General features: G+C 41.9%; 1 protein-coding gene across 1 annotated transcript in view; it reads left to right on the forward strand.

The window, feature by feature from the left end:
* Nucleotides 1–10,846, forward strand: part of CCDC50 (coiled-coil domain containing 50) — a 53,245-nt gene extending 42,399 nt beyond the window's left edge. The window contains exon 11 of the mRNA XM_089508683.1: nucleotides 192–10,846. Within this exon, the coding sequence (XP_089364809.1) occupies nucleotides 192–211 (20 nt within the window). The 3' untranslated portion in view covers nucleotides 212–10,846. The remainder of the gene's footprint in view (nucleotides 1–191) is intronic.
* The last annotated feature ends 903 nt before the right edge of the window (nucleotides 10,847–11,749 follow it).

Genomic DNA, 11,749 nt, shown 5'->3' on the forward strand with positions numbered 1-11,749 from the left:
TGACACCTGTGTTGTCCATCTTCAAGAAAACAGCTGTGAGGTGTGTGTGTATGGGTGGGTTTCTCTTCATGAAATTGGAAGGAATGGAAGAAGGAAGGAGGGAAGGAAGGAAGGAGCAGATAAATGCGTGTATTTTACAGAAACAAATGCTGCACTTCGTGAAACTAATCTCTCATTTTTTTTCATTGCAGGTTACCACTATAAGCAGTAGGAAAAACTATTAGACATTTTCATTGAGACCGACTCTCTTCTGTAGCAAACTTCTTTGGAGTTCTTCCTGGGGATCTCCTGGGTCCATGTCCCCTCTCTGAGGAGCTCCCAGGACTCATCCCTTCCAGCTATCACAACGTCCACAAACAGTGCCTCTTCTTCAGTCTGTTGTGTGTGGGTTTTCCCTCCTCTTTGTGTCTTGGGCAGGGCAGTTGAATCTTGCTTGGAGGCAGTTTACTCATCTCCATCTCCTGGGCAGGAATCTTTTCCATGGCATCCTTAGCTTTGAGTCTTCTGGTGCTGCCACTTTCTTTGGTTGTGGTTGAGCCGCAATGTTGTCAATAAGATATCTTGGTTTGGGGTTTGAGAACAAACAAGGTTGTTGTATGGAGGCAGAGCCAAATACCAATAAGCATTTTCTTTTACCTGAAGCCTTGAACTGCATTTGGAAAAACAAGGAAGTCTCCCTATGACAACGGTGCATTTGACTGCTGAAACATTTGCCATTGACTGCTCCATGGTCCCTTTTTACATTTCAAAAGTTATGATCTCACCAACAACCTTTTCATCACCTGAAATGCCTTGTCTGAATTGTCTTCTCTGGCAGACTCAGACATGTGTGCACATAAAATTATGATTCATGGAGCAGTTTCCCTCAGGGCTGCTTTGGGTGCCTTGGTTTTGGTGAGTTATGCCGAAAATGCTTAAGCATACAACTCTTCATGCGAAGTGGGATGGTCTGTATTTGCAAGGAAGTGTATCTATCATACAGGAGCACATGCCAAGATTAGCAGCTATTGCTTTTCTATTTAAGGGGAAAACCTAGGTTTGCTATCTTGTAATGTGTGTCACATTCTTTGGTGGTCATGTAAACTGCATTTGCAGGGCCATGTTCTGTTCTGAGGTCATCCAAAAGCTCCATTTGCAATGCCTGTTTTCATGTCTGTGCAGCAAATCACTTGTTGATGCAAGTTAGTCATTTGAAGAGCTTGTGTGTGTATACTTGAACAAAGACTTGGGCTGCATTCACACTGCAGAAATTGTCAGACATCACTTTAACTGCCATGGTTCATTGCTATGGAATCCTGGGAACTGTAGTTTTTGTGCTACCAGAACTTTCCAACAAAGAAGTCTAAATGTCTTACAGAACTACAGTTCTCTAAAATCCATAGCATAAAGTGGCATCAAACCTCATTATTTCTGCAGTTCAGATACAACCTTGAATGCTGATGCTTTAATCTTAGAAGTAGCTTTAACTTGATAGACATTTGAATTCATAAAAGCTGCACAGGTATCTGACCTGGCATTGCTTTTGAAGCATTTGGAAATGCACAGCAATTTTAAAAGCATGAAGATGAGGACAGAATCGTTAATTTGGCAAAGCATCTTAAAATCTGTTATGAGCTGAAGGGCCAGAATTAACATATATATAATACCAACACATTTGAAATAACTTTCTGTATCTTTTGGATGACCCCATAGCAGATACTAAACTACAGGAAGGTCACATTTTATTGTTCCTTGTGATACTCTTAACTGCAGCTGTTTTTAAGGGGAAGAAAAACTTAGGAAAATCTGAAATTTCACAGCTCATAGAAATGGAAAGCAGTTAACTTCTGGTCTTTGTTCCATTTGGTTTCTAGCTTAGAAGTTAGCTAGCCTTTCTGATCCTAAAGGTATTTTTGAAACCATGAGGACTAGAAACACATTTTAGGAGGTAAAAGTCATGGTTGGAGTTTATTTAAGTACTACAGGTAGGAGTTCAAAAGTGCCTTGGCAGGATTGGTGGACTCTCTATAATGTTTCCCATAAAAGGGAGAAAAGACTCCATATTCCATATTCTTTTCCTCTTCTCTCCCCCAGCCCTCAATTTTTGAACTTCTCACCTCGCCTGGCCTTGCCTTGCCCTGATGCCCATTTAGTCTGTGTTTGGTCCATTATTAGTCCATATTTTGGTCTATCTGTTCACAGAAGGGTTAACTTTTCCAGTTTTAAGATGAAATGGCCAACATTTCCATTGTGTTTCATACCTGTGCAGTGCTGCATCCATTTTATATATGGTTCACTTTTATATGGCATAGAATAGTCAAAAGTTGTTAATGGTTTGTTTGCTTTTTTACTAACGAAGCTGCCATCTCCCATCTTCTGTTCCCCTCCCTCTAACATGTTGTTGCATCCCATCCGAAATGTATTTATTAATTATTAAGTATTAATGGTCTGGTTTTAGGTGCCAAAAAAAACCTTGCTTGTACAACAGGGAGTCTGTTTTCTTCTCTGTAGCTCTGTGTCATTCTGGGGATATCGTTTAGGGCAGAAAGTTATTAGATTTCCATTTTGGCTTTGAGGGCTTGAGCCTTACAAGCCAAATGGTCATTTGCCAAATAGTTCGGCTAACAAAATCAAACCAGTCAGAATAATCCCAGGTGTGAAATTCTGTCAGGTTGGCAATATAGGTTCTTCTCCAGTTTAATTTCCATTGGGGAATTACATTTCTTCAGTTTAATTCCCTGGTATCCACACTGTACAACTGTATCACTTTGATACCACTTTAATTGTCATGGCTCCATCCTGCAGAGTCCTGAGATTTCTAGTTTCATCCTGGGCAGGGGGTTGAACTAGATGGCCCATGTGGTCCTTTTCCAACTCTACAATTCTTTTATAAGGTACTCAGAATGCTTTAGTCCATTCTCCCTGAACTAACACTCTCTGCCAGAGAATTCCCAAGTACCTTATGAGACTACAGCTCCCACTGGTTCCATTGGATGGAGCTGTGGCAGTTAAAATGGAATCAGATTGCTATGATTGTGGTATGAGGGTATATCCCCTTGTTGGTAGGGAATAACACTGTTTATGCTCAGGAAAGAGAGGAGGAAACAGAGAAGACGGAACACAAATCCAGAATATATTTTCCCTGGATGAGAAATGAAGTAAAGGAGTGCCCTCTTGTGGAACAGATCAGGTTTTGGGATTTTGAAATCCCCTTTTCTTGCTTTTTATCCCCAAAATGACTACCAGGTTTTCCCTGTCCCCACCCCCCAGTCATTTGGAAAAACTGTGCAGACAAAACTAGGTTTGAAGACAGCTTCTTGAGGTGAAGTCCAGGGCTTTAACCACCAGCAAAACTTGTGTTTAATTTAATTTCCATCAGCAACTGTAGAGTCATAAAGACATATTGCTGAGCCAGAGCTTGGAAAAGTTACTGTTTGGATTGCAGATCCCAGAATCCCCATCCAGGGGGCCTGGATGCTAAAATGCTGTTAAAAGGCAGCTTTTCCAAGAAACTTTTTAAAACCCTTTGGGTTCCTTCAGTGAAGCTGATCATACCTGACATCCAGCACACTGTGGTTGTAAAAATCTTTGGTTTGGGTTTGAGGCAGTTGTTCATGTGAATCCACCCTGTGCTTTCCAATCCTAGGTAGGATTTTTGCCACTACTGGGAAAAGCATAAGGTCAGATCTCCAGGACTGGTTGGGTTTTGGACATTGCTCTGGTATTTCCTGCCAAGGAGCAGATGGTCTCTGCTCCACAGTCGGCTTCAGCCAGAAATGAAAGAGGCACTGAGAAATGCTTCCCTTCCACGTCATATGTCTATCTTTAGCAATTAATACAAACCCATCATGGATGTTTCTGGATAAGAAAGGGACCTGGTATGTTTCATCTCTGCACCTCTTCCTCAACGTTACTTTTCCTAAGCCAGGATAGATAACTTTCAGGGCTTGGAAGGCTTTACCCAAGGATGTAGCTAAGTGGTGGGGCAAAATGAAAACATTGCTCCCCTCCCAAAATAAGAATGCATCGTCCTTCCCTTCAGTCCCCAGATTTCTGGCATTGCATAGAGTGAAACCATGAAAATTATTTCCACCTTAAATTAATAATAATAATAATAATAATAATAATAATAATAATAAGTTTTATTTATAGACCGCTATTCCGCAATGATCATAGCGGTGTACAGTAAAAATAGCAATACAATACAAAAAATTGCAAGGCCTCTCTCCCCCTCAAGATGGTGGTCGGGGGGAGGGCAATAACAAATTGTATTAAATAATTAAACAAATTATTCTGTTTGCAGTATTTACACTTCTTTGGTTACTTTGCCTGCCCCTTTTCTGTGGATCCCTAAACTGCATTTTCACTGTGTAGCTAATAGGGGTGTCATAATAAGAATTCTGCCATCTCCTTAATGACGTTTTCCTTCTGTTCCCAAAATTTTAGCATTGCAGTGCAGGTTGAACCGCCCTTATCAGTAATTCCAAAATATTTTTAAAAACAAAACTTTTTTTCATGGGTAGCTGAGATAGTGACACCTTTGTTTTCTAATGGTTCAGTGTACACCAGCTTTGCTTCATGCACAAAATTATTAAAAATAGTGTGTATAAAATTACCCTCAGGCTATAAGGTCTATATGAAACATAAATGAATTTTATGTTTAGACTTGGGTCTCATCGCCAAGGTAGCTCATTATGTATAGATGTGCAAATACATATCTAGGGGTAGTTAAGTTGGCCATATAGTAAAGTACGATAACATCCAAAATCCACAAAACAGTGATGACTTTTTTGGGCCAAGCAAAGTTCATAAAATATATGCTGCAAGCTTTAGAAGCTCTGCTGGCATCTTCATCAGGCAAAGGTGTTAATAATAATACAGGAGTAAAAAACTGATGATGTTAGTCACAGGCCTGCATTTTGTCAAAATGTTGGTGGTGGATGTTCTGATTTATGGAGATATATCCAAGCAGACAGATCCCTCCTCCTTCTGGCCATGTAGTACTGGGAAGCAAAGCATTTTTAAGTTCAGGAAATTTAAATTCTATTAGCAAATGAAAAAGGTATTTCCTATGAGCTCCAAAATGGCCCAGTCCTTTGTGAGGCTAGAACCCCTTTTATTAGGCAGAGACACTGAATCTTTCAAGAGGCCCCCAAGTTTTTGCCTTAGAAAAATGTTAGGTGCTGTTAGGTGACGCAGGCCAACTGCAGTCCCAGTGTTTTAAAAAATCTTTTACTTTTGCTGGAGGTAGAAACCTCAAATTGTAAAGTCCCAGTCCATTGGCTCCCTCTTTTTTCCGACTAAAATGCAATAACTTCACATCCAGGGGGAGCTGTGTTGGCCATATAACAAAGTACAATAACATCTCAAATTCACAAAACAGTGATGATAACTTAATTGGGTGAACCAAAATGCATAAAATATATGATGCATGCCAGTGGAAGATGCCAGTGGAGCTTCGAAGGCTTGCAACATATATTTTATGCAAGTATAGGTTTTCAAAAATAAATGAAATGAAATAAACACCAAAATCCCAAATTCAAAACACTTAGTCCTAACCATTTTAGATAAGGGAGATGCAACTTGTAACTTAAAACAGCAGAGCATTTAGAAACACACTTTGGGCCTCCAGAGAAAAGATGGTAGGCAAAGGGATGGAGGGAAGACAGCATTCAAGGTCTGAACAACTTTCAACATCTCACTCTCTGCGATGCTAAAAATTTGGGGACTCAAAGAGAGTTTAATGGGGGAAAGAATTCTTATTTGGAGGAATAAGGCCCCCATCCCTGCCTCCTGCCATAGCTAAACCCAGCACTTGGTAAGAAACCCACTCTGCCACTATATTCAGCCAAGGCCAACCAACTTCTGGTCAAGTGCTGTGAATGGAATGAGGCCTTCCTTCCAAAGACACCCACTCTTTTGGCACTTGCAATGGGCAAGTGCCACTGGATACAAGCACAGAAAGGTCGTTTTGTATCGACATGAAAAAAGCACTGCCTTCATGGGAGAAGTAGTATTTTCTTCACTGTTTTTGTCCTGTTAGCAACAGACAGATAGAATCACTCCTGATTACTGGGGGGTGCAGCACATCATTTCAAACAGGGCTTCTTCTCTAATGTTATATTGCAATGTCCCATCTTTCTAAGGATTGGAATTGGATTAGTTATTGTAGCACTTGCAAAAACTTCTTTTTAAAAAACACAGAGAGATCTTTTGTGCCACATTTTTTCAGGCTGGGAGAGGGGGGGGAAGCCAAAGTCCTGGTGCAGCTCATCCCATTCAGTTCATTTTTCCAAGTGTGTGTATGTGTGTACCTTTTGTTTTCACTCATGTGTTTCATGGTGACTAGTTGCAGTTGATTCTCACACTTTCCTCCATGTGAAGGTGATGCTTTCCTGAAGGTAATGGAGCTTTTAAGCCTCTGTGTAACCATCCCTTGCTTTGCTGTGTACTTTTCTAACACAATGACTGGCCTGCAAACTCTGGGGCCATACAAACTCCCTGCATCTCTAAGAGACTGGCACTCTAAAATCTCTGCCCAGTCCAAGTTGGAATAATTTACTCTGTGCCATGGGGTATACTGCAGTCATCATAGCCTTTTAAAAAATCCCTAGCCAGTGCTTCAGCAACATTTGATAAAAGGTTTCCCCAGTTTTTTCTGGGCAGCTTGTTCTATACATGAACTACATGGATCTTTGGTATCACAAAATAACAAAGCCAAAATGAGCCAGGCCATCATATTTCCAGTTTCTATGTATGAGTGTGAAAGCTGCACAGCAGGGAAAGCTGAGAAAAAGAAATATTATTTGAAATACGGTGCTGGAGGAGAGTTTTGTGGATACTGTGGACTGCCAAAAAGGACAAATAAAAGTGCATTAGAACATAGAATCATAGAAATCAAACCTGAATTCTCCCTAGAAGCCAAGATGTTGTACCTTGGATGAATCATGAGCAGAAATGGCTCATTAAGCAAGATGATAATCCTTGGTAAAGTGGAAGGCAGTAGGAGAAGAGAGATCCCATTCGAGGTGGTCTTGAGTCTATCAAGCAAGCCACATCTTGGTGGTTTTTTTGACTGGAGATCTTGGAGTCATTCAGAGGGCTATCATAAGTCTTAAGTCTAAACATGTCAACAAGGACAGTGGGCCCCTTGGTATCTATTGGGGTTTGGTTTCAGGATCCCCTGTGGATACCAAAATCTGTGGATGCTCAAGTCCCATTAAGTATAATGGCCTAGTAAAATGGTGTTCCTTATCTAAAATGGCAAAACCATGGTTTGCTTTTTGAAATTTAGATTTTTAAAAAATATTTTCAAGCCATGGATGGTTGAATCCATGAATAAATAATATGGAGGGCCAACTGTAACTACAACAATAACATGGATCTTAGGGAAATTCTCCCTAATCCTTTAGTCCATCTATCTCTTTGTTGGTTAAACTCCTTTGTTAGATGCTGGATTTCCATTTGATTGACAGTAGTTCTCCAGTTCATCCAGCCTCTGGGTCTCTAGGTTAATAGGATAAGCTGATTCTTAAGAAGGGCCCAGGGAGATCAGAGCAAAGGCCTGTCCAGCCCAAAGTCACAGAGGTCAGAGAATTGCAGAGTTGGAAGAGTTTCCAAGAGTCATTTATCCAGCCCCCTGCCTATGAAGGAAGTCAGTTATACTCTTGAAAAGCCCAACTAGAGGACAAAGCAACACCTCCCATCCCATGTGGTTCATGTTCCTCAGAAGCCTCTGCCTCTGGTACTGGCATTAATATGTAACCACCATGGCTGCTAGCTAGTAACAGACTTCATCCTCTGTGCACTTGTCCGGTCCCTTTCTAAATCCATTCATGTTCTACTGATGTGTTGCTGGAATTGCCACTGGAAATCTCCTGCTGCAATAGCATTTCCAGTTTATCACTGTGTCCTCAAAGTCACAGAGGTCAGAGAATTGTCACAGAGGTCAGAATTGTCACAGAGGTCAGAGAATTTTAATGTTTAGTGCGTATTGTGCAAACTGCAGTGCAAATTTTATGTGATGTGCAGTGCATTCACAGTTCTATTTCTGCAACCTCAGACTGAATGCAGGTGCTCTTCATCAAACAAAAACATCTAACTGACTCAGTATTCCCTCTTTCAGGAGTGTGTTGATTGTTTCTGCCTGGCGGGGGGTTGGAGTAGATGGCCCTTGAGGGTTAGAGTAGATGGCCTCATTAGATGGCCCTTGTGGTCCCTTCCAACTCTAAGATTCTCTTATTTTAAGAAGATTTGGGTCTTTGTTTGCCTTTCCTTGCTCCTGCTAGCAGAACAACCTCTTCCCCTTCGAAAGAAATGCCTCCACTCATGTGGCTCACTTGAAAGAGTTCAACCTGTTTCCTGCAAAAGGAAATTTGGCACTTTATAATGCAGGCTAACCTCTGAAGCAAGAGTTTCCACATTTTGCAAGCAATACCCACAGAGAGAGACAGCTTTAAAGTGTGGAGTGGTGTTTGCAGTTTCCAGAAAGCAAATGCCATCTGGGTGCTTCTACCCAGGGACGTAGCCAGGGGGGGTGTTCTTGGGGTCCGGACCCCCCCTTCCATTAGAAAAACGAATGGTGCATGCTGTTGCGCCGCCGCACCCAAGCCCCATTATAATGGTCACACTTTGTCTGGACCCCCCCCCTCCTAAAATCCTGGCTACGTCCCTGTTCTACCTGTGTTTTTGTAACACATTGCCTATTGCTGACAGCCACTTGAGATGGAAAGTGAAACCTGGATATTGACTTCCAGGGTAGTAGTTTAGCATTTGGGGATGTGACTTTAAGGATCCAAATTTCCACAGATGGTAAATCCTCTTTTAGAAACTGGAACTTCCTGGAAAGGTTGGTAAGAGCCTTGGGCCCTGAACGTTTTCTCTGCCAGTCAGCTGGAAGTGGGATTAAAATGGTTGCTCTGTTTTCTTGCACTCATGCCTGCAAGAAGAAGCTACTATGGGCTTTCTCAGAAGCAAGCCCCTTTCCAGAAGGGCTTTGCACCACCTTGCAACCTTTTCATTAGCAATTTCTCACTTGTCCCTGACCTGACCCTTCTGGCCCTTTAACTAGTTGCTTCTTGTTTATTCACATGACCCCACATTCCCCAATTGACCCTTCATTTGTCAATTCCTTTCCAAGGCTGACAGGCCTTACTTGTGAATTTCCTCCTTGCAGTCAGAACAATTGTTCATTGGCCAAGTTCCTACATTGGGGTTACATACTGTAAACCTCTGCATGATGAATTATGCGTTGATTGTGCTATGGGACCCCTTTTTTTGAATGGCACAACTGAATGCACAACCAAATGTGCATACACATGCATGCTTTCATCTGCATGCACAATGGCACAATATGCACAAGTCTGCTTCTGCAACCTGAATTGCAGGATCCTGTCCTGGGCAATATATCAATTCTGCAGAAAACACTTTGGGAGCATCCAAGATCCACCCAAGTCTACTTCCTTTGTAAGTGTAAATTGCACACTGTTAACAACCCATCTATGCAATAAGCTGGCTGTTCTTGGGTTTACTGTTCACCCTGTGCTGCTTTTTTGGATCAAAGCACACATTTCAACAGGATTGTAAAGAACTGCTTCTTCTCTATACGAGGTCTGTTTCCCCAGTTTTGTTCTGAACTCATTGAATGTAAAGGGAGAGCCTCACTTATTGTACTTCCCTCACTTAACATCCCCCATCCATGGGCTCCTTTCTATTTATTAGCCCAAATGAATTTCTAAGCTTATTCTTACCTTTAAAACAGAATCTGAGAAATCAAAAGTCATTTTTTAAAAATAACTATGAGAATGCAATGGAAAGCTTTCCTGGCATGTGGGAGCTTTCCTGGGAAAGTAAAAGGGAGATTTAAGAAATGATATTCTCAGAATGAAGACTTAGCTTTATTTTATTTTTGGAACAGTGTGTAAAATAGTACTGCTTCCCCCCTTCATATCAGGCCTTTGAAACTTCGATTCAAAGTTGAGCTAATTGAAACAAAGCAGATTCCCAGTGAAATAATGGTGCTCTTCCAGTTTTCTCTGTGGCTGGTTTCAGTTTATAACATAATATGTAGCTGTAGTTTGTTATTGCTTTAATTTTTGAGATTTAATAGCAAAAGTTTTAAAGGAGGTGCTGCTGGCAGGTACAAGGGATGGTTTCTATTTCTTGGATCATGCCCACAACATCCAATTGCTGATCAACATATATAAACTTTTATTTGCACAATCCTGGAAGCATGCAATGTGGGCCAAGATGAAACAAAGGAATTGCTTGCAGGTAGAGAGAGATCCATCCCCCCACCCCTGCCAAAACACTGGGAAACTTTACAAAGGCATTTCAGGTCTTGCATGGCGTAGTGCCTGTATGTGTGGCAAACCCCCTGAAATGTGCCTCCAGCAAAGCAATCTGATAATCAATTTAATAGATTCCAAACTTGTCCATCAGTGCACAAATTTAATTGAGCTTCCAGGGCTGTGAGGAAAAACCAAAGTGTTCCAACTCAACTAAGTGCTACGGATATTTAAATTTCTTCTGCTGTTTTTGTTGTCCTCCCATTACTTTTCGTCAGAAATGTTGCTCTCTTTTGGTTAATCTCATGGTGGTTCTCTAGATGGGAACCGGCACAGCGGAGTCACCATTACTATTCTAGTTCTTGTGCTTTTCCTGTTGTACCCATGACTTTTCTTCTTCCACTCTACTAGAAGTAGCAAAATAACTGTGTAGCCTTTAGCTTGATTGTACTCTTTATGCTGAGAGACTAAAGAGAACCCTGTAATGTTGGCAAAAGGATTTGGGGCTGTCTTCCTTCTGGAGATGGCAACTGTGGAATCGGAAACAAAAATGATAATAAAGTATTGGCATTTATTTATAAGGGACCTGCGTTCTGTTGTGGCTTTGTGTCCAGATGTTTCTTCATCCTGAAGAACCTTGGGTCAAGGTGACCAGATGTCCTCCTTTCCCAAATGCCCTACATTTCAGCCTTCTGTCCAGGTGGAAATCTAAAATTGGCTCCATTTGAACATGACTAAGAAGCATGAATTTATATTTGTGGTTTTAGATTTTATTTTGTAATGCCCTATACTTCTGCTAGTGTCCTGCATTTTGCAATGCTTTGTCCTCCTTGGCGGTTATGATATCTGGTCACCCAGCCTTGAGTAAAGAAGGGAAATTGTGCCAACCATGCATTTCCACCTCCTACCCACCCATGCCCCACACTTTCTCCATTTTCCTGTGGGAAATGGAATATTGAACACATAGAAACAACTCAACTTTCCCCTCTACTCTCCCTGGGGGAAAGTCTACTCTGTGTCTCCAAGTAGCTAAAGCACCAACAAGGTTTAACAAAGGAGAATAAAAAGCAAGCTATTCTAAATTCAAGGACATAGTTGGGTTATTCTGGAATATCAGTATGCAAAGGGATCTTGCAGCACCTTTGAGCAAAATACATTGTTATTACAGCAGATGCATCTAAGGAAACAGACCATGAAACCTTATGCCCGTGATGGCGAACCCGTTGCATGCGTGCCACGGGTGGCACGCGGCGCGATTTCACCAGGCACGGGGGCGAGGAAGGCCCCTTCCGCCTCCTCCCTACTATTTTTGGGCCTCCCGCTGTCTCTCTGAGACAGCGGGAAGCCAGAAAATGGCGCCTGGGAGGAGGAGACAGAGGCGCGTGTGCTTCTGTCTCCTCCTCCCAGCCCTCTTACCTCCCGGCTTCCCTTTCCCGGCCAGCGAAGGCCGAGGAGGAGGGGGCTGGGACGCGAGCCCAGCCGCC

The sequence above is a fragment of the Sceloporus occidentalis genome, unplaced genomic scaffold (assembly GCF_023333645.1).
Source record: "Sceloporus occidentalis isolate IW3139 unplaced genomic scaffold, rSceOcc1.0.p SCAF_2, whole genome shotgun sequence".
NCBI classification, from domain to species: domain Eukaryota; kingdom Metazoa; phylum Chordata; class Lepidosauria; order Squamata; family Phrynosomatidae; genus Sceloporus; species Sceloporus occidentalis.